Here is a 22,462-nt window from a genome sequence, read left to right as displayed (position 1 = left end):
CAAGTGGGGAGTTGTGATGGCGCGTCAAGATCCTGGGTTTCACCTGGCTCAGCCTCAAGCACTCGGTGTTTAGGGAGCGAACTAATAGATAAAAGATTTCTCTCTCTCTCTTTTTAAAAATTTATTTAGATTCTATTTGAAAGGCATAGAGATAGAAAGATAGGCAGCAAGATATTCCATCTACTGGTTCACTCCCCAGCTGCTCATAACAGCTGGAACCAGACAAATCCAAAGCCAAGGACCCAGAACTCAGTCCTGCTCCCCAGGCCATGGTGGTGGACACAAGGACGTGAACTGCCACCTGCCATGTCCCAGAGTGGATGGGGCTGGGCGGGAACTGGGGTACCAGAAGAGCTAGGACCAAATGCGGCCCTTTCTCTGGTGTGAGGTGCTGGTGTCCCATGCTGCGACTTAGCCACTGTGTCCCATGCTGAGACTTAGCCACTATGTCCCATGCTGCGACTTAGCCACCGCGTCCCATGCTGCGACTTAGCCACCGCGTCCCATGCTGCGACTTAGCCACCGCGTCCCATGCTGCGACTTAGCCACCGCGTCCCATGCTGCGACTTAGCCACCGCGTCCCATGCTGCGACTTAGCCACTGTGTCCCATGCTGCGACTTAGCCACCGCGTCCCATGCTGCGACTTAGCCACCGCGTCCCATGCTGCAACTTAGCCACCGCGTCCCATGCTGAGACTTAGCCACTGCGTCCCATGCTGCGACTTAGCCACTGCGTCCCATGCTGCGACTTAGCCACTGCGTCCCATGCTGCGACTTAGCCACTGCGTCCCATGCCTGCCTCTCTGTGTGATGTTCCAATGAATAACAACTCACAAGAACAGTTTATATAAAACTGAACTAAAAGGTGAATTTATTTAGGTATGAAATATCTAGAACATCTACATACAAGTGGTCTTCAAAAAGTGATACATGATATGAAAATATTATGCATGGATTTCTAATTTTTGTACCAAAATAAATTTACCTCTTAATTTGATTTTCCCTGAGCTTCCGGAAGTTTCTGTGCCGACAGCTTTGCCCTGAGCTGGCGTTCTGCTCCCTGCTGGCCTGGGGTCTGTGGCCTTCCTTTAGGAGCCGTCCCTGACCCACTCCGTCCTCCTCTCCCGCAGGGTGGCCACTGACCACAATGTGGACAACACCACGGAGATCCTCCGGGAGTGGCTGCGCAACGTGCGGGGCTTCTACCACTACATAGAGTGGCGGCCCATGGACGAACCTGAGTGAGTAACCCCCGCTGGCACTGCCGATCCTGCCCACCCAGCCAACCCCCGCTGGCACTGCCGATCCTGCCGACCCCCGCTGGCACTGTCGATCCTGCCGACCCCCGCTGGCTCTGCCGATCCTGCCGACCCAGCCAACCCCCGCTGGCACTGCCGATCCTGCCCACCCAGCCAACCCCCGCTGGCACTGCCGATCCTGCCCACCCCCGCTGGCCCCTGCTGGCTCTGCCGATCCTGCCCTCCCAGCCGACCCCCGCTGGCACTGCCGATCCTGCCCTCCCAGCTGACCCCGGCTGGCACTGCCGATCCTGTTCTCCCAGCTGACCCCGGCTGGCTCTGCCGATCCTGCCGACCCCTGCTGGCACTGCCGATCCTGCCGACCCCCGCTGGCTCTGCCGATCCTGCCCTCCCAGCCGACCCCGGCTGGCACTGCCGATCCTGCCCACCCAGCCAACCCCCGCTGGCACTGCCGATCCTGCCGACCCAGCCAACCCCCGCTGGCACTGACGATCCTGCCGACCCCCGCTGGCTCTGCCGATCCTGCCGACCCCTGCTGGCACTGCCGATCCTGCCCACCCAGCCAACCCCGACTGGCACTGCTTCCTGAGCGTTCTTCCAGCCGGGGCCTCAAACCTGGGGGCAGGCAGTGCATTGCAGGGTCTGTCTGGGATCTCCCCAGGGTCTCCCCAGGATTGGAAGGAGCCACAGAGCCTGCCTTTCCTCCCCTCACAGATTGCAAGCTGCCTCTCCGCTCCAGTCCGCGGCTGTCAGCTCCTCACTCAGGCAGCGCATGCTTATCAATATTATTACTTACCCGTGTCCTGAAAATGGGCCTTTGGTGTTTAGAATGGATGTTTTGTGCAGTTCTTAAGGCGCCCCACAGCACCCACATCCCAGAGTGGAGGGCGTGGGCTTGGGACCTGCCCGTTTCTGGTTCTAGCTTCTCGTTAAGGTTCTCCCTGGGAGGTGGCGTTGCCGCCTTGGGCCCCTGCCGCCCACGTGGCAGAGCACCCGAGCTCCTGCTGACTGTCTTCGGCCCGACCCAGCCCTGGCTGCCGCAGGAGTGTGAGCCTCCCGATGGTCTGTGTCTGCCCATCTCTGAATCTACCTTCCATGTAAGCGAGCGGGCCTGGGGCAGCTCCGGCCTCCGTGTGTCGGCGGGCAGCTCCGGCTTCTCAATCCCGTCAACTGCCCTTGCCTGTCCTGCGCGGGCTGTCAGACCGGAGCACTCACAAAGTTCTCAAGGCACTCGAGAAAAGACAAGCTTATCCGAGGGCAAAAACTGTGAAAGGCGAGCATGCAGCGTGTCTTCAGAACTGTCATGTGTGTCATGAAATGCCATGCTTAGATTTCGGTTTCTTTTTGCATTAAAACAAGCCTGCGTTGGCCTCTCTCGGCCCTTGTGTCAGTCCCCGGCACGGGTGCTGTAACCTCGGCAGTTTCTTGGTGACCCACAGGCTGTCGAGTCTGTCCACATCCCCAAGCAATGCGGTTCCATTCTCTTACATAAAAGCACCCGGTACCTCCAGGACCGAGGTACCTGAGGCTCGCGGTTACACTCCGTGCGTCCCCACCCGTGTTTCCTGCCAACTCCGCCGTGTCCAGAGGTTCCCAGGAAGGCCGACCCCGCGCTGTGGCAGGTGCTTTTCTGCTCAGCCGTCCTCCGCCGCGCCTTCGCCAGCCCAGGGTCCGGCCAGCTCTCCCTGCCGCTTTGTTATTGGTTTACCGCCTCATCTTTGGAAAACAGCAGACTTGACATATGGTCACACATTTTCCTAAACAAAGTGTAAGTTCTGGAGTTTGAGTTTGTGAAAAAGCACCACCTATTTCCCCTTAGTGCTATGATCTTGGCAGACACCACGCTGACACTTGTCAGATGAACAAATGGGACTGTGTATCTTAAATTTCCCACCGTAAATGCCCCCGAGCTACGCCAGTCCCACCTCAGGGAGGCAGCACGGCAGCACGGGCAGCACGAGGCCCCGGAAGTGATGGCTACAGGCGGACCTGCGTTCTAATCAGAAGTGCCAGACCCGGCTCCTGCTCTCAGTCTTCGCCAAACTTTGAATGCGCATGGACATCCGTGTGTGTTCCTCAAATCCACGCGGCTCAAGCGTGACTCAGCAATGAGGCTGGAAATTGTAACAGGTCTGAAGTGAGACTGCAGATCCTTGTACCTGAACTTGGACTAGTTTTTAAGTGTGCACAGAATGACTTTGTGTATGTATTTGCATACTGGAAATGTCCTCTGTAGCCAGATTTTTTAAAAAAGATTTGTTTATATTTATTGCAAGCTCAGATTTACAGAGGAAGAGAGACAGAGAGGAAGATCTTCTGCCTGATGATTCACTCCCCAAGTGAGCTCAATGGCTGGTGCTGAGCCAATCTGAGCCAGGAGCCAGGAGCTTCTTGTGGGTCTCCCACACAGGTGCAGGGTCCTAAGGCTTTGGGCCATCCTCGACTGCTTTCCCAGGACACAGTAGGGGGCTGGATGGGAAGCAGGGTCGCCAGGGTTAGAACTGGTGCCCATATAGGATCCTGGCGTGTTTAAGGTGAGGTTTTAGCCACTAGGCCACCGTGCCGGGCCCTCTAGCCAGATTTTGAGTCCATGTGTTACACGCCAAGGTCAGAGTGAAGGCTGAGACAGGGCGTCACTTGTTGGCAGTGGGTTCAGAAAACCAAGACTTGCACTGGTTTCTCGGGGCGAAGGCTGAGGGAGCTGCTTCAGAACATCCCCTGTTGTGTGCAAGGGACCACCCCCCAGGGCACGGTCACAGCCTCATCGCTCGGCTGCAGCTGCATGAGCTGGCCAGCACAGTGTCCACGCCAGCTGGGAGCTCTCGGGAGGGCTGCGGGGGTGGGCCCTGCTGCTGGCCGGCCCCGTGTGCCTGTGGACGGCGCGGCCAGTGAGCTCATCCCTGTGCCGGCTCTGTGGGAACGCTGACCGAGACGCCGCCCAGCAAAACTAGGATTTTCACTCATGACATTTCCAAATTTGTGAGATGGCAGAATGTATTAAAAAAAGTGTTCAAGACTGGGCCTGGCAAAGTAGCCTAGCGGCTAAAGTTCTCGCCTTACATGCGCCAGGATCCTATATGGGCGCCGGTTTCTGTCCCAGCAGCCCTGTTTCCCACTCAGCTCCCTGCCTGTGGCCTGGGAAAGCAGTCGAGGACGGCCCAAAGCCTTGTGACCCTGCACCTGTGTGGGAGACCTGGAAGAAGTTCCTGGCTCCTGGCTTCGGATCGGCACAGCTGCGGCTTTGTAGTCACATTGGAGAGTGAATCATCGGAGGGAAGATCTTCCTCTCTGTCTCCCCTCCTCTCTGTATAGCAGACTTTCCAATAAAAATAAAAAATAAATCTTTTTAAAAAATGATCAGGACCACGGGTTTTGGGGCTAAGCTTCTTGGATTTGAGTCCCGGTTGCGCTCCTGTCCCTCTGACGTGGCTGCCCCATAGCTCTGCCGTTCTCTGTAATGGACAGGACCTGCTGCCCGGGCCCCGCGGGCCCCTGGGAAGTGTCCCCGTGAAGACCCACGTGTTTGTAAGCAGCAGATTCTGTGTCGTGGCCCCTGGCGGTGCTGAGGGGGCGGCCGGGCGCTCCCCCCGGAGCTGAGGGGAGCTGAGCACGGCGCGCCCGGCCGCACTCAATGCTTACAGCCTTTCCTTGTCACCGTTGTTTTTCCAGGGCCTATCCTGATGAAATTGGACCAAAGCACTGGCCCAGCTCCCGGTTTGCCCATGTCATGAAGCTGCGACAGGCAGCCCTTCGGACCGCGAGGGAAAAATGGTCAGACTACATTCTGGTAAAAACAGATGTTTGATTTCTTGACAGCTGGTACCTAGGATGTGTCCAGATGCAGCACCCTGGGCGCCTGAGCCCATGCAGTGTGGCCACCATGCGTGTTGAGACGCCTGGCGGTCACCTCAGGCCCCCTCCTGACTTGATGGGACAGCTTTTGAGTGGCCCAGGAGGATGGTGGCTGAGTGGCCCCTTCCCTGGAACAGACCTAGGAAATCGTGAGCCTTTTCAGTGCCCAAGGAATGCTCGTGTGGCGCTGGGCGTGGCTCGTGTGGCACTGGGCGTGGCTCTGTGGCGCTGGGCGTGGCTCGTGTGGCACTGGGCGTGGCTCTGTGGCGCTGGGCGTGGCTCGTGTGGCGCTGGGCGTGGCTCGTGTGGCACTGGGCGTGGCTCGTGTGGCGCTGGGCGTGGCTCGTGTGGCGCTGGGTGTGGCTCTGTGGCGCTGGGCGTGGCTCGTGTGGCGCTGGGCGTGGTTCTGTGGCGCTGGGCGTGGCTCGTGTGGTGCTGGGCGTGGTTTGCGTGGCGCTGGGCTCAGTGGGTTCAGAGACCAGCAGGTGCCCATCTGCAAGTTTTGGTTAACGTGCAACCTCCTCACCGTGAGTGCTGCTGTTTATTTTGCAATTCTCTCTACTTCAGAGAGTCTGGAAGTGAAATTACAGAATGTTTATTTTGATGAAGGAAATTGAAATTTGTGTGTAGTTTCTCAATGCCTTTTTTCATGGAACTTCGGGAGATTGCTTGTTTGCATGGATTTTGAACAATTTTTTTTTACAATGAAAGGAACTCATGTTTGGATTCTATTTTCCATATGTTCACCTAATGTGATACCCCTCGCAGCCGTATTGAAACATACACTTTGGTGTGGCAATTCCTCTTTGATGCCCGCATCTGTTACCTGTGTGAGTGAGTCCGCGTGAACATGGTGCGCTGCTTTGCAAGGGCTGCAACCTGGGGTCATCTAGCCGTTGCTGCAGGAAGCCGTGGCCTCGAGCAGCCGTTCCTGGGAGGGCTGGAGGCAGCTGGGCAGGGGAGCTTGGGAGCCATGAGCATCTCGCTGAAACCACCAGCCAGGCTGTGGGTGGGTCCTGGCTGAGTCTGCCCACCATGCCTGTGCCTTAGGCCGAGCCACCGTGTGGCAGGCAGAGCGCATTAGCAGAATCTGACTGGCAAGGGCACCCAGCCACAACGGGCTCCCTGGGGCAGATGGATAATGGTCTCCACGCCCGTGAGCAGGTCCCGTGCCTCCACCTGCCCCTGGGCACTGCCTCCCACCTCACGTCCTCCTCTTGCTTTCCAGTTCATAGATGTTGACAATTTCCTGACTAACCCGCAGACCCTCAGTCTGATGATGGCAGAAAACCGAACCATTGTGGCCCCCATGCTGGAGTCCCGGGGCCTCTACTCCAACTTCTGGTGTGGGATGACACCACAGGCAAGTCTGGGTTCCGGAGCCAAGGCTGTGTGGCTGCTACGCCTTGGCCTCCCGTGGCGAGGTGACCAGGGCCAGCATTCCACAGAGCCAGCGGGGTCACAGCAGCACCCCGCCCCCACGGGCTGCTGTGGAACTCTCTCGAAGGGCTCAGGCCATGGGGCATGTGCTGCAATGCCGCCTCCTTCTCCCCTTCCTGGGATTGTTTGTCATTTTTTCCTCCAAAAGGATAACATAGAAAAACCCATTTTTCTATTACATATTTAAAAGTGAACAGAAGCAAAACAATGTTCCCTCCACTGCTCTGAGAAAACCATCCATAGGCACCTGTTTCCAAAAACCGGATTGCCATCAAGTGCCTACACTGCATGTTAGCCGAGCAGTGTGCAACTTCTGGCTGTCCTGATGACTCCTGGGGAACACAGACCTTCCTCCATGATTTTCTGAGACTTCCTTAGAATCTAAGTGTCTTGATAATCATTGATATCTGTGGCCAGTTCACCCCAAAGCTGGCCAGCCAGTGCCAGGGTGGTCACATAGGAGAGCACTGGGCTCACCCCAAGCGCTGGCAGCTGCCACCCAGGAGGAAGGCTCAGACGGCGAGAAGTCCAGAGTGGGCCAAGCAGCTCCGTGTCCCAGGCTGACAGGGGCGGGGATGATGGTGACACTGCCCTGAGAATGGGCTCCAAGGCCTCGTGCAGCTCTTCCCGGCGGTGCAGGCCGGACCCGTCTGACCAGGAAGCTCAGCCAGAGTGTCCTACCCAGGCAGGGCTGTGGATGTGCGCGCTGGCACCACCGCAGCAGCTGTGGCCACAGAGCAACCCCCGAGGACACACAGCTCGGCAGGTGCTGTGCCGCCAGACACTGGCCCGTGACTCCAGGGAGCCCACCATCACCCACGGTGTTTCTCATAATTTGTGCTCTTCTCTGGAGTGACCTGAGCTCTGGCTGTAGTCCTGGCCGGTGCCCTGGGGTGTGAGACCGGCAGGCTGATGGCTGCTAGAGCCAGGCCTGGGCCGTGTTCCTGAGGCCTCCTGGCTTAGACAGGTCTGAGCTCCTGTGAGTGCCCAGCAGATGTCTGTCGAGTGAATGCCTGAGTCTGGAAGGGACAACAGCTGGCTGATGCCCAGGTTGTTCAAAGCCAGTGGAGTTTTGGAGTTCAGGCCTCAACTATTGTGGTATTTGAGGAATGAGCCCAGAAATGAAGATTTCTGTGTCTTTCAAGTCAAAATTTCAAAACAACATCCAGGAGCAGCTTGTCCTGGCGCTTGCGTGGGTGGCAGTCTCTGCAGGCGAGCCCCAAGGGGCTAGGGTGGACACCTGTGCTGCAGGGGACCCCACGCGCTGGTGACGCACGAGCGAGTCTAGACTGGCCGTTGTGTCAGGTCATTCCTGGGAGCGGAGGCCGGTGCTTCCTCGGTGCAGGGCACAGTTCTGGGCACTCCCAGGATTTACCTCGCCTGCCTTGCAGATAGCCCCAAGGAGTGAACAGGTGTGGGAACTGGCCAGTAAGGAGTCAGCTGAGACCTGATGGTGCTGTGCGTGGCAGCTGCCACAGCCCCAGAACCACTGCCGCACCTGCTCAGGGCTCAGCCTCTGTGGCTACTCAGGCCAGCGCCAGGTGCCCCGCACGCCTTGAGCCCATGCGTGTCCGAATCCGCTTCATCCCAAGGCCTCGGAGAGTGTGGGTCGGGGTGAGTTGGCATCACTGGGGCTTGTGTTCAGCACCCCGCGGAGACCCAACCCCGTGTGCTGCCTCGCAGGGCTTCTACAAGCGGACGCCGGACTACGTGCAGATCCGCGAGTGGAAGCGCACGGGCTGCTTCCCCGTGCCCATGGTGCATTCCACCTTCCTCGTCGACCTGCGCAAGGAGGCGTCCAGCAAGCTGGCCTTCTACCCGCCACACCCCGACTACGCCTGGACCTTCGATGACATCATCGTCTTTGCCTTCTCCAGCAGGCAAGCAGGTACTGCTAGAGGTGCTACGCTGGGACAAAGACGTCAGCAGTTTAATCAAAGAAATCACCCCGTGTTAGGTGGCTTAGGGGCACCAGATTGTCTGCAGTGACCAGGCCAGCACCTTCTGCATGGCTCTCTGTGGACAGCAGAGCGAGGGCAGGCTCCTGCCAGTGAGCGGTTGTGGCGCTCTGGACGGTGGCAGTGCAGAGAGCCCACAGCGGGCAGCGGCTCCCTCCAGCACCACGTGGCTTCTCTTTGCTGTGGGAGTCCCTTTGTTAGCCAGGAAGCCTTGGCTGAGACTTGGACCACGCCGGCCAGGCCTCAGACTGTAGCAATGGACGCGTGCTTGTTCTTGGAAGTTCTAAGCTGCTGTGGCAGCTGCATGGCACCCAGCTCCCAGCCCCTTCCCAGGCTGCCTCTGCACCTAGGCTTCCTACAGCAGTAAGGGGTTCCAGGTGCCTGCCCATAGTACGTTCCAATCATGAGAGAGCAGGGGGCACATGCCCTTCACACGCAGGGGCACCCTGATGTTGACCAGTGTCCACATTCCATATCACAGTCACAGGACAGCACCAGGCTGAGGAGACCCAGAGCACCCAGGCTGAGGAGGCCCAGAGCACCCAGGCTGAGGAGGCCCAGAGCACCCAGGCTGAGGAGGCCCCAAGGCCTTCCCTGTAGGACAGCACCCAGCGTTGAGGCAGAGCAGCCATTGTCGCCAGAGTGAGCCCTGCTGCCCTACTCCAGGGGAGACCGTGGCACCCCAGAAAGGCCTGTGCAGGTCCTGCAAGGACGTCCTGACCCTTAGCTGTTGACACATGGCCCTGGGATCCTCAGTCCGCCGCAGCCGTGAGGGCCTCACCCCGGCGCTCAGCCCCGTCCGAGTTTTCCGTTGTCTACCCTGGCACCCGCCGCTCTTTGCGTTTGGTTTTGTGGTTTTCTGCTCCCGAGCTCCCTGGCTTCGCCTGGCTCCCACCCAGCAGGTTTGGACTCCTCCGTTTTCTCCTGCGCCGTGGTGGGGATGCTGCTGCAGGTCCTTCTGACCTGAGGGTGCCCCTGCCAACAGGTGGGAGCCGTTTCTCAGCCCTCAAGGCCCGCTTACAGGCCCCTCCTCTGCCTTCCGTGTGGTGTGCGGTGCAGGAGCAGTGAGGCATGACCCGCAGGACAGGCTGGCTGGATATCACAGCCCTTTCCGTGGACGGGGTGCCTGGACGAGGGGCAAGGATGCCTGGCTGACATAGCCTTCTCCTTCACTTGCTGAGTTGCTCGTGGCCCTGACAGACGGCCCCGTGGGCAGCCAGCCGAGCCGGAGGCTCCCTCGGTGCCGGCAGGAGTCACGGTGACTGCCAGGCCCGCTGCCGTCAGTAAAGGGCAGGGACAAAGGCTCTGTCCCTGCTGCCCTCCGCTGTCAGCACCCGAGTGGGCTGAGGTCCCAGCTGCACAGGAGGGGCAGTCCCAGGCAGGCACTGCTCGGGAAAACACCAGTGTGTTGGGAAGTCGTGGCTCAGACGCTTGGGCCCGGGACCGGAGCTTGGTGGGCGCACACTTCCGGCACGGTGATCCCTGGTGACTCAGGGCTGCTCTGACTGCTGTGTCCTAGCTCCGGGCGAACAGAGGGACCCGGCCTGAAGACCAGGCCTTAGCTTCTGCAGCGGGCTGCGAAGGGCTTTGGTGAACTCATTCTGGAAGGGGTGTGCATGCGTGTGCGTGTGTGTGTGTGTGTGTTGGCAGGCTCCCCATCCGGGCCTGCCGAGGGGAGAGCAGCCCAGAGCCTTGCATTTCCTTTGTTCGCGGCTGGCTCTGTGCGCCTGGCTGAGCATCTGCTGACCTCGCGGGCTTTTCCTGTTTGCGCTCACATCAAACGGACGCCGTTCCTCCCATCTGCTTATTTCCTGTGGGCAGGCTCCAGTTCCGTTCTGTTCCCAGGACAGATCCTCACTCCCATGTGTTTTAAGTTGTGTGTGTGCTTTGTCCGTAGGGAGAGAAACCCAATTTCCTCTGACCTGAGGAGCGGGCCGCCCGCCCCCCACGGCCCCCATTGGAACTGAGAGCTCCGAGGCTCCCAGGCTCCGGGGCAGTACCTTCCTGGCATACCCAGCAGGCATTCTCTGACTGTGGGCTTTGTCCCCAGGTGTGCAGATGTACCTCTGTAACCGCGAGCACTACGGCTACCTGCCCATCCCGCTCAAGCCCCACCAGACACTGCAGGAAGACGTCGACAACCTTGTCCACGTGCAGATAGAAGCCATGAGTGAGTGACTGCGCTCCCCAGGGGCCGGCCTCCGCCCTTTCCTATGGGACCAGACACGGCAGCACCGGGCCGCAGCAGCTGGGACGAGAGCCATGGTGTGGCCTCACTTGGCTGTGGGGGAGCAGCCTGCTTAGCGGTGGGGTGGAGGTGTTGGGGTCCCCAGGGCTCGGAGCAGAGTTGCCAGGAAGAACGGCAGAAGGTCCCGCACGCAGCTCGGGGCGTGGCCAGGCGCTGCCCTTGGCGGGCAGCCTTGACTCCCCGGGAGTGGTCAGCCCCGAGTGCACTGCATAGAGGAGTCCTCGGGGCACACAGAGGCGACCATGCTGTGTCTGGCCAGGGCACAGCCATCCGAGGAGCGGGCATTTGCCTGGTGGGTCAGATGTCCCCGTCAGAGCACCCGGGTTCAGTTCCTGCCCCAGCTGCCTAGAGACCCTGGAGTTTAATGAAAACCCCAAGTGGCCACAGGGTGGCCCTCATAATCGGGTGCCTGGAGCCCATGTGGGGGTCCTGGATGGAGTTCCTGGGTGCTGGCTTCCTCCCAGCTGCCACAGGCTTCTGGGGAGCAGCACAGCTGGGCGTGTGTTCTCTCTGCTTCTTCAAATCGTTTTTTTTTTTTTTTTTTTCCAAAACAAAGTCATTTGAGAGCAGCCTGGAGATTACTGAGCGGCGCACGGCCCTCTAAGGGGGGGCACCACTGCATTGAGCTCTCATTAAAATGTTGTTAAAATCCCACATTCCAGTTTTATTTTAGAAATTATTTTCCCTCAGATTTTGAGGACATTTTTTTTCAAAGATTTATTTTATTTATTTGAAAGGCAGAGTCAGAGAGAGAGCTATAAACAACCCTTGAACTTCAAGCTTCTGCTGCCATTCTCCAAACAGCTGCAACGGCGGGGACTGGGCCAGGCTGAAGCCAGGAGCCAGGAGCTGCATCCGGGTCTCCCGTGCAGGTGCAGGTGCAAGCACTTGGGTCACCCTCCCCTGCTCTCCCAGGTGGACAGCAAGGAGCTGGCTGGGAAGGGAGCAGCTGGGCGCCAGCTCCTCCCTGGGATGCAGGTGCTGCCGTGACAGCCTGACCTGCGGTGTCATAAGGCCAGCGCCTCTGGATCTCAGAAAGTAGAACGTAGTGGACTAAGAGTGTAAATAAAGCCCCGAGCTTAGCATGGAAACGGGGCCTGAAGGCTGCCCAGGCTTGGCCCAGGGCCGGCTGTGACCCAGGCAGGCCTGGTCAGGAGTTCCCCGAGGGAAGGGAGTGCCGTGGACACTGCGTCTGGAGCCCAGTGGGAGGGTGGCCACTGGCCATGCCACTGGTGCCCTGCTCTGGGAGCTGGCGTTCTGAGCCACACAGGCGACGTGCGGGGGGAGGATACAGTGTGAAGAGCCGAGGGTGAGCATTCCGCGTGGAAGGCAGGACTGAGGACCCATGGACACGCGGGGGTTTGGGGCAGGACTGGCCCAGGTCTGCAGGGCGGTGAAGTCCTGGGCCACGTGGAGTTTGGCTCGCACTCAGTGGAACCTGTGGGATCACTCGGTGACAACTGCGTGCTTCAGAAGGTGGCCCCCGCAGTGGCCACAGCTGCAGCGCGGAGGGCCGAGGGGCACGCGGGCTGAGGCCATGCTTGATAGCAAAGCTCCAGCACCTGCAGGGAGCGGGATGCTGTTCAGGCTCGGGGCGTGCCTCTGGGATTCGGCCGGTATCCCGCTTACTGAGATGGGAAAGGCTTTGTGGAGGGAAGTTTTGGGCGTGAAACTTGAGATGTTTATTTGCCATCTGCTGGGAAGGGCGGGAGACCATGGGGTGGGGAGTCTGAGGCAGACATCTGAGGGCCCGGGCGGCCCTGGGAAGCCAGCAGCATGAGCTCACACAGCTAAGGACAGCGAGGGAGGACGGTCCCTCGGGCCGCAGCCGGCCTGGCAGCGAGGAGGAGCAAGGCGGGAGGAGCATTCGCAAGAGCCAAGGATGAGAACAAAGAGTTGATTCTGTGGTGACCTCAACCAGGGCCACCTCCATGTAGCCACAGGACCCTGGTGGCTAAGTGGGCCAGGAGGGGCCAGTGGCGGGGCAGGAGTGGGGAGTGGCACCTTGACAGGCTGGGGCACGGGCACGGGCTGTGGTGAGGGGCCGTGTACCGGGCGGTCTGTGTGCTTGAAGTTTAAGGTGACTGTTGCAGCGTATTTATATACTGATAGGAGATGGGGGGGAGGCTGCCATCATCGGGGGTGGTGGTGGTGGGGGCACCTGGCACCCAGGACGGCCTGGGAGCCAATGGAGGGGACCAGGGGGATGGGCGCCTGGCACCCAGGACGGCCTGGAGCCAGTGGAGGAGGGACCTGGGGAGGCAGGTGTCCTGCGGGCTGCGCTTCAACTGCAGCCCAGGTATGACACAGGAGTGGGAGGGACAGTAACTGAAGCAGGTCACGCGTGGTGGAAGGGCTGCTTGCTGTGGAAGCTGTGCCCCGTTCAGCAGTGCTGGCCCGTCCGGTGTCCATGTCCTCACGCCCAGGTGTCCCGGCCAGCATGGTTGTTTTCCTGATGGACAGTGGGGCTCGGGTCGGGTGAGGCAGGACCCGTGAAGGGAAGGGAACCCCTTTACCAGCAGTCATCTTCGGGGGAGTGCGAACAGCAGGCATGAGTCAGAGCAGTACACACATGAGAGTGACGCTGGCAGGAAGCAGCCTGTCCACCCCCCAGAGGGCACCAGGGATGGACAGCTCCGTGTTTGAGGAGGATGGCTCTGACAGTGAAGAGGTTAGAACGGGTCGGACCAGCGCAGGCATTGGGCCCAGCGCTGCAGACACAACACCTTTGGCGCCCTGTGCTATGGTGGAGCTGCTCGGGGGCTGTCCGCTGCTCTGGGGACACCAGCTTTAAGGTGGCCTCCGCTGCAGCGGGTCAGGCATGGCCGTGGGCCGTCAACGGGTCGGCTCTGGGGGCCGGGGGGCTTGAGCCCCAAGGCTGGAGCAGCTGCCCCCACCCTGAGGTTTGGCTGTGGGGGAGGGGGCTCCTGCCCCAGGGCCTGTGACTGATGAGTTTCTTGGGTCTTCTAGTTGACCGTCCTCCAATGGAGCCCTCCCAGTTCGTGTCTGTCGCCCCTAGATATCCGGACAAGATGGGGTTTGACGAGGTAAGACGCCTCCGGTCAGGGTGTGAGCAGCGGGGAGGAGCATGCCGGACCCCACCTTGTTTATTCTCTGCGCTGTTTTTCACCCTCGAGGTTGGGCAGCAGGCCGCAGCACCAGGCCTGGGCAGACAGAAGCTGGTTCAAGCCCATGCGGTCCTGCCAGCAGCAGCGTCATGGCAGCTTCGGAGGGGGTAGAGAGGGAAGGCTGCCTGTCCTGGTCACACACACAGCGGGCACGCCGGGGCAGGTGCGGCCTGGTCTCTGCCTCCCCCAGGAACCGTGGCCAGGAGCCTGGAGCAGTGCCAGTGGCAGCAGGGCCTAAGCGAGAACACTCCCCGGGGCTTGGAGTGTCGGGGGGCGTGGATTGTCTCGGGGCGTGGAGTGTGGCATGGAGTGTGGCATGAGTGTCACGGGGTGTGGAGTGTCACGGGCGTGGAGTGTCACGGGGCGTGGAGTGTCACGGGCGTGGAGTGTCACGGGCGTGGAGTGTGGTGTGTTGTAATGTGGCCAGGCCCTCGCCCCATGCTCGGTGCTGCTGCTCCTCCCAGGACAACACCTTTAACGCCCGGCGCACCCAGGCGGTGGGAACCGGGGTTCCTTCTGTGAGGTGAACTGGGACCAGGTTTTGGGAAGAGCCAAGAGTCTTCAGGAAAATTCCGGGAGGAGCTCGTGGCTACTCAGATCCCTGGGTCACCGACCAGCTGCCTCCTCGGGACACGGCCCTCGCTCCCGCCCCTCCGCGTGGGGTCGCGGTGTCCATGGCAGATTTCCTTCTGCCTAAAGTCACAGACCTGGGGGGCCCAGCAAAGCCCACCCTGGCAGGACACGGCAGACTGGCCCCCTTGGCTTGGTGGGAAACGCCAGCTGTAGGCAGTGCGGCTGGCCCGGGGTCTCTGCGGCCCTGAGCCTGGGTGGCCACGCTCGCTGGCTGTCATGTCTGCTTACCCAGCAGGCTGTGCCAGCTGGCTGGGCCGGGCCTGCTGGCTGGGCCAGGCCTGCTGGCCCCGTCACGGCGTAGCACAGCGCTTGCAGATGCAGGCCTGGCTAACACGGATGTGTCTGTGTTTGTGTTCTGGGTTGGCTGGTCTCCCTGATGACCCCAGGTGGCCTGAGGCCACAGCATGGCGGGCAGGCAGGGGCCCGAGGTGAGGCTGGGAGGGAGTGGCCCCACACTGTGGCGCTCAGTCGCACACTCACTGTCTGAGGTAATGGCCAATGATGAGGCCGGGAGTCACCAAGTAATCACCCTTACAGAAACAGTTCTCCAGTTAGGAAATCGGCAGGTGTAGTATGACCACAGGACCCTCAGCACTGCCTGTTGGCCAGTCAGGGCACGGCTGTGAGGGACTGAGCGCCAGCACTGCCTGCGGCCCAGTCAGGGCACGGCTGTGAGGGACTGAGCGCCAGCACTGCCTGCGGCCCAGTCAGGGCACGGCTGTGAGGGACTGAGCACCAGCACTGCCTGTGGCCCAGTCAGGGCACGGCTGTGAGGGACTGAGCGCCAGCACTGCCTGCGGCCCAGTCAGGGCACGGCTGTGAGGGACTGAGCGCCAGCACTGCCTGCGGCCCAGTCAGGGCACAGCTGTGAGGGACTGAGAACCAGCACTGCCTGTTGGCCAGTCAGGGCACGGCTGTGAGGGACTGAGCGCCAGCACTGCCTGTTGGCCAGTCAGGGCACGGCTGTGAGGGACTGAGCGCCAGCACTGCCTGTTGCCCAGTCAGGGCACGGCTGTGAGGGACTGAGCGCCAGCACTGCCTGTTGCCCAGTCAGGGCATGGCTGTGAGGGACTGAGCGCCAGCACTGCCTGTTGGCCAGTCAGGGCACGGCTGTGAGGGACTGAGCGCCAGCACTGCCTGTGGCCCAGAGAACCTTGGCTGCCGCACTCCTGCTCCTGGAAGCTTTCCTCAGGGGTTGGAAATGTCTGGATGTGAGGCTATGACTCCATGAGGCATTTCAGTCTGCGAGCTGCCTCGGGTCCACAGGGGCACTGCTCCCGATTCCGCCCAGGGAGGTGTCACCCCGCGTGTAGCACCACGTGCTCTGAACGCTGGAGGGCACTGGGGGATGGCTCCTGGCTCCAGCCACCGCGCAGAGCACACGGGTGACACCCCTGCCGTGCAACATCCATCACACTGGCGCGGGAGAGGCACCTGTTCTGCCCCTTTTTGCACAAGAGGGAATGGGCTGTTGCCTCTTAGGCCAGGGTCTCTGCTGGACACTCCGGAGTCAGCGCCACCTGCCCCCTCTGGCTACATTGTGTGTCCCCATGCTTGGCTGCCAGCACCCCCCAACCTTGGAGGAGGGGCTCAGTCACAGCGAGTTGTCATGGCCGCAGGTGCAAGGCCTCTGGGGCCCAGCCGGTCTGCAGGTCTAGGAGTCGAGGTGCTCACTGGCAGTTCTTAGTCATGGCCTCACAGCTCGAGCAGCACATCCAGAGGGGCCGGGTGGGGCAAGACAGGCAGAGTGCACCTGCTGTGGTCCCTCACAGCCACACACAGGTGTCCTGTCCAGCATGTCCTGCAGCTAGGGGATGTGCGAACGGTGCCACTGGTCTACCCAAATTTCCTTGTCATGGGGCAGGGCCGTTTGTCCCTACCTCTCTCAGGAGCTAGGAGTGCCCACAGGGAACAGCTACAATGCCACCTCGGTGGCACCCGCAGTGCCTCAGCTCTCAACCTCTGGAAAAAAGCCCCGAGTCGGGACTTGTCACACCCCTCTCGTCCCGGCGTTATGAGCCTCTGGCCAAGTGGAGATGCCAGGACATGACTCGAGTGTGCTGATGAAGTCAGCCACCTGCCCGGCTGTCGCTTCCCCACTCTGCTGTGTGTTTGCGGTTAACTTACCTCTGGCCTCCCACGGAGTAACTCTGGGGACTCCTCAGGCAGGAATGACACGGGGGACACACGATGGGCGTGGGTGGGTCACGAGGTGGCCACATGGTGACAGCCTGGCTCCTCAGGCCTGTGCACACACCTGGCCAGCAGCGTGGGCAGGCCCCTCCTGGCCCTCGGTGGCTCCGGCTGCGACCCAGGGAGTTGCTAAACGCCTCCGACAGCCTGCGGCAGCTTCCGGTAACCACTCGCCCCTCTCCTCCCTGTGCTAGATCTTCATGATAAACCTCAAACGCAGGCAGGACAGGCGGGGCCGCATGCTGCGCACACTGCAGGAGCAGGACATCGCGGTCAAGGTCGTAGAGGCCGTGGACGGGAAGTGAGTGGGGGTCACCCCCAGCCGCTGAGGGCGTGTCTCCATCACTGTCACTCCGGGGCACCCGAAGACTCCTGGGCCATTTAAGGGGGGATGCTTTTTGGAAGATTTTATTTACTTGGAAGTCAGAGAAACAAGGAGAGCTCTTCTACCTGCGGGTTCACTCCAGGGCTGGCTCAGGCAAAGCTAGAACCAAGAACTCCAGCTGGGTCTCTCAAGTGGGTTCAGGGCTCCAAGCACTTGGGGCATCCTCCACTGCCCTTTCAGGCACATTAGCAGGGATGGGAAGTGGAGCCGTTGCGACTAGAACCTGCGTGCATGCAGGCTCCTGGTCACGGTCAGCAGCTTGCCTGTTGCACCATGTCAGCCCCTTAGACCACGTGTTGCAGGTGCAGTGTCCGGCCAGTTTCCTCGGCCGAGCAGATCTGAAGCCCGCTCCACAGCCTCCTCCCATTGGATGCAGTTGCCTGTTTCCGGCTCCTGCCATGTGTGGACGGCAAGGCCAGCACAGGAGGTACCTGTCCTGGTGGCAGGAAGTGCAAGGATGCCAGCCGGGTTCTGTCGGGGAACTACATGTTTTTTGATGGTAGCACAGCTGCTCCTTGTGCACACACACGCCATGGTGTGGAGAGCTGACCTGCCGGTCCCCGCCCATGGCCTCGTGGGCCATCTCTGCTCTGTGTGTCCAGGCTCTGTGTCCAGGTCAGAGGAGGGCCACAGGCACATGGTGTTCTGCCCCTCCCCCTCCCAGTGTCCGATGCTGCTGGGCGCTTGTCCCCGGGGGCAGGTACAGCATTAGTCTGTCGGAGGAGCTGCTGTGGGACCACCACTCAGTGCTGGCTGGGATGCTCACGCGGCCCGTGGAGTGGGCCTGACGCCTGGCCCTGTCCTCCTACACGCCCAGGAGGGCAGGCTCAGTCCCCGCTGCTGGGGCATTTGGGGAGTGAACCAGTGGTTGAAGCTCTGCCTTTCACATAAGTGCAATTTTTAAAAAGAAAGAAGCTGGGAGGCCCAAGAAACAGTTCCCTGTGCGTGGAGGCTCTCAGGACAAACGCACTTCCCTCCCTCGCACTAGGGGGATGCGCCCTGCTCACCCCCACCTCACCCCAATTCCACAGGGCACTCAACACGACCCAGCTGAAGGCCCTCCACATTGAGATGCTGCCCGGGTACCGCGACCCCTACTCGTCCAGGCCCCTGACCAGGGGCGAGATCGGCTGCTTCCTCAGCCACTACTCGGTGTGGAAAGAGGTGAGCATGGCTCGAGGTGAGCATGGCTCGGCAGACAGGGGAGCCCACAGGAGCCTCCCCTTGTGGCTGCTCAGGGAGGGTTGCCCGAGGGCAGCCACACAGGAGTACAGAGGGGTCTGGCACCACCCCAGGCCACTGTCCTTGAGCAGTCTCATCATTGCAGGATGCCCTGTTTGTACGGCACATGTCATTGTCACCATTGAATAACCTCATGCGAGAGTCAAAGGTCACACGGGAAGGGGAACTTTCACTCCAGCAGCCATGTGGTCAGGAGAGGCAGAGCTGGCACTCGGGCCCCCAATCATGGGCAGGACCCCTGGCCTCTGCTGGACTGAAAGATCGTGACCATGGCTATTCCCTCAGGGGTGGCCTGTGTCTGACACACAGCTGAGCACAGCTTGACATGTGGAGCTCTGCCCCAACACGGTCCCGCAGCTGTACCCTGCCCCAGCCAGCAGTGCAGCCTGGCATGCCCTGCCCTCTGCGAGGAGCCATGCCCCAACACCACACGGTCCTGCAGCTGCACCCTGCCCCGACCAGCAGTGCAGCCTGGCATGCCCTGCCCTCTGCGAGGAGCCATGCCCCAACACCACACGGTCCTGCAGCTGCACCCTGCCCCGCCCAGCAGTGCAGCCTGGCATGCCCTACCCTCTGCGAGGAGCCATGCCCCAACACCACACGGTCCTGCAGCTGCACCCTGCCCCGACCAGCAGTGCAGCCTGGCATGCCCTGCCCTCTGCGAGGAGCCTTGTGGTGCGTGGCTATTTTGGCGTGGTGTGCATGCACATGCGTACATCTGTGTGGTATGTATGTGTGTACATCTGTGGTGTGCAGACTTGTGTGTGGCATCGTAGGTAAGGGTGGGGGTACCCAGCATTGCCGTCCAGGGTTGGCTGTGACACTGACCCTGTGTGCTCGCTGCCATGACCTTGTGGAGCTGTGCTCTGGACAGGCCAGTGTTTGCGTTCTAGTGCCGAGCGGCCGTGCATGCCCAGGCACTGCTTGCCCGACGGAGCAGGTTGGTTTGCATGGTCTTCCCTCCGTGTCCACAGGTGATTGACCGAGCACTGGAAAAGGTGTTGGTCATCGAGGATGACGTGCGCTTTGAGCACCAGTTCAAGAGGCGGCTCGTGACGCTCATGGAGGGTGTCGAGCAGGCCCGGCTGGACTGGGAACTCATGTGAGTGCCCAAGCCCCCACGGGCCAGCTCCTGGGACCAGGCCTGGGGTCGGGGGCCATTGGAGCCACTTGGAGCTCAGAGGAACCCAGCAGCGGAGAGCCCCAGAGGCCAGTGCCATGGTTCCATCCCTTGGCATCAGAGCTGGGACTCGCACAAAACCCTGCCCTGGCCACTGTGACTTGCCACTTCCCTGGAGGTCTTCAGGCTTGGCCTGCACGCCTCTGCCTAAAACCAAGAGCCCCGGCTTCCAGCCTGTCCGTGGGGCTGGGCCAGGAGTTTCTCAGGCCAGAGACCCCTGATGCCAGCTGTCCGTGGCGGCATTCCTTTCAGCTACATCGGCAGGAAGAGAATGCAGGTGAAGGAGCCGGAGCGGGCAGTGCCCTCAGTGCGCAACCTGGTGGAGGCTGACTATTCCTACTGGACCTTGGGTTATGCCATCTCCCTGGAGGGGGCCCAGAAGCTGGTGCGGGCCGAGCCGTTTGGCAAGATGCTGCCTGTGGACGAGTTCCTGCCCATCATGTATGACAAGCACCCCGTGTAAGTGTCCCCTGCGGTCACTTCCCGCCCATCACGTATGACAAGCACCCCGTGTAAGTGTCCCCTGCGGTCACTTCCCGCCCATCACGTATGACAAGCACCCCGTGTAAGTGTCCCCTGCGGTCACTTCCCGCCCATCACGTATGACAAGCACCCCGTGTAAGTGTCCCCTGCGGTCACTTCCCGCCCATCACGTATGACAAGCACCCCGTGTAAGTGTCCCCTGCGGTCACTTCCCGCCCATCACGTATGACAAGCAGCCCGAGTAGGGAGCCCCTGGTCAGTCCCTGCCCGTCCCCGTGTGGGTGTCTCATGGACAAGTCCCTACAGGGTGTCCACCGTGTGCTATGGGAGGTGTGTGGCCTTCATGCTTGTTCACTCGTGCCCGCCTCCTGGAGGCACCCGGGGGACCTGGCTGTTGGGGGGCACCCTGCCAGCCCCCCCTCATGTGGGTCTGCCCTTGCAGGGCCGAGTACAAAGCACATTACCAGATCCGAGACTTGAAGGCCTTCTCTGCTGAGCCCCTGCTCATCCACCCCACGCACTACACCGGCCAGCCAGGCTACCTGAGTGACACGGAGACCTCGACCATCTGGGACAATGAGACGGTGGCCACCGACTGGGACAGGGCCCACCCTTGGAAGTCCCGGCAGCAAGGGCACAGCCATGACAGGGCCAAGAACACAGAGGCACAGCTGCCCCCCACCTCCCTGGACACTGCGTCCTCAAGGGACGAGCTCTGAGGGTCCCTGGGGGCCGTGTCTACTGCAGTCAGAGCCCCCTGTGCCAGCTGCACTGCCTCCGCCGTGCCTTCCCGTGTGAGTGTCCCCTCTGCTGGTGGGCCTTGGAGCAGCCACAGCAGCAGGACTGCACTCCCATGGCGTGCTCCGGGGGCTCGTGTAGATGACACGCGCTGTGGGGGAACCACACTGCCCGGGAGACCTCTGCCCATCAGGCAGGCCATGAGCCAGGCGGACGGGTCTGGGTCTGGCTGACGCTCCACCCTGAGCTGCGCCTGGGTGAGACTGCCCACCCAGGGCCTGGTGTGTGTGGGCAGGGGCATGTGGACAGCTGAGGCCAGCCTCCTCAGTTTGCTGTATTTATGAAGACAAATGTAATATATATGGGGAAGGGGCCAGGCTGCCAGGGAGGTGTGGTATGGCCGGCAGCTGGGTTTCCCTCGTACGCTGGATTATTTATTTTACATGACTGAAGGGTGAGGCAGGCAAGTAGACATTGCTGCCGCTGCTGCCAGAGGCCCTGCACAAGGGAGACCCCACTGCTGGGCAGCTGCTGTCCCTGTAAGGAGTGTGGCTAAGTTGGCCAACCACGGTGTGCCCTCAGAGCCTTTCCCTGGAGATGGGTCCCCACCCCCGAACTCAAGGTCACATCAAACCAGGACAACATGGCCATGCTAACTCTGCCATTCGCCGCCTGGGCCGCCTCACAGCAGCCAAGGGGGACAGACGGGCACCTGAGTGTCACAACTTGCATCTGGCTGGAGCGTGCACGTGTGCGGCTCGGGGATGCTCCTGCGGGGGCGGGAGCTGGGCCTGGCTGTGGAGCAGCACAGTTCTGGGCCATTGAACGAGAGTGTTGCCTCCTCCCATCAGCTGGTCTGATGGGCCTAAGAATTCTCCCTCTCAGAGGTGCTGACCTTCCGCCAGCGTCCCGCAGAGGCCTGTCCCTCACCAGCCGGGCCCAGGGGTGGCTCTGGCCCTGTGCCACCTGCAAGTCGCGGGCAGCCCACCTCCCAACCCCTCCGGCATCCTCAGGCCAAGGCTATAAGCTTTGGCGGTGCCCCAAGCCTCCCTTGCCAGCCTGGCCCTACTCTGTGCTCATGAGGCTGCAGTGTGTCGGTGTCGTGGTGGGCAGGCTGCTGGCATGCCGAGCCCACCGTGCCTTGCTGAGCTGTGCAACATGGGAAGTGAACACTGGCCTGAGGGGGCTCTGTGAAGAATTAAAAGAAACTGGCTCGAAGCTGACTGGCAGCCAGGCACGCTGGTTCAGAGGGCTTCGTGTGGCGTGGCAGTGGGAAGCGACCCAGGCCACGAGGCCGCATGCACTTCTCATGCAGGATGCAGACTGTGGTCTCAGGAATGCCAGGCTGCTCGCTCTCCCCGGGAAGTTTCCAGGAATATGTCAGGTCTAAGAAGGTCCGCTGACCTGGGTGGTGCATGGCTTTGCACTTGATGGTGGGACCAGAGTCCTGCAGGGGGAGCCCTGACCCTAACCCCAGGAACCCTCACTGGCTCTCACTGAAGTGATCCGGGCACCGTGGCTCCCCCCCGCGTCCGGGCCAGCAGCTCCAGCTGCGTTTCCCACATAGTGCCACAGACCAGGGGCAGTACCTGCTGCTTTCCAGGCTGCCTATCGGCAGGAAGCTGGTCAGGCAACGCAGAACGCAGGCCCCCAGCACCGAGCCAAATGCCCTCTGCCCCCTGCGTCTTCTGAGACACTCCAACACAGGCGCCATCACAGACAG

At 61.0% G+C, this 22,462-nt stretch overlaps 1 protein-coding gene across 1 annotated transcript in view; it reads left to right on the top strand.

Moving 5' to 3' along the window:
* COLGALT2 (collagen beta(1-O)galactosyltransferase 2) overlaps positions 1 to 20,720 on the top strand; it is a 45,180-nt gene extending 24,460 nt beyond the window's left edge. The window contains exons 2-12 of the mRNA XM_040985185.1: positions 1,131 to 1,241; positions 4,929 to 5,046; positions 6,340 to 6,474; positions 8,235 to 8,439; positions 10,560 to 10,679; positions 13,728 to 13,804; positions 16,906 to 17,012; positions 18,128 to 18,260; positions 19,313 to 19,440; positions 19,771 to 19,977; positions 20,444 to 20,720. Coding sequence (XP_040841119.1) covers positions 1,131 to 1,241; positions 4,929 to 5,046; positions 6,340 to 6,474; positions 8,235 to 8,439; positions 10,560 to 10,679; positions 13,728 to 13,804; positions 16,906 to 17,012; positions 18,128 to 18,260; positions 19,313 to 19,440; positions 19,771 to 19,977; positions 20,444 to 20,720 — 1,618 coding nt within the window. The remainder of the gene's footprint in view (positions 1 to 1,130; positions 1,242 to 4,928; positions 5,047 to 6,339; positions 6,475 to 8,234; positions 8,440 to 10,559; positions 10,680 to 13,727; positions 13,805 to 16,905; positions 17,013 to 18,127; positions 18,261 to 19,312; positions 19,441 to 19,770; positions 19,978 to 20,443) is intronic.
* Positions 20,721 to 22,462: the final 1,742 nt, after the last annotated feature.

Source organism: Ochotona curzoniae, unplaced genomic scaffold (genome assembly GCF_017591425.1).
Source record: "Ochotona curzoniae isolate NIBS_2020 unplaced genomic scaffold, NIBS_Ocur_1.0 contig_430, whole genome shotgun sequence".
NCBI lineage: Eukaryota > Metazoa > Chordata > Mammalia > Lagomorpha > Ochotonidae > Ochotona > Ochotona curzoniae.
Note: the sequence above shows the minus strand (reverse complement) of the source record. Positions and strands in the feature narration are given on the sequence as shown.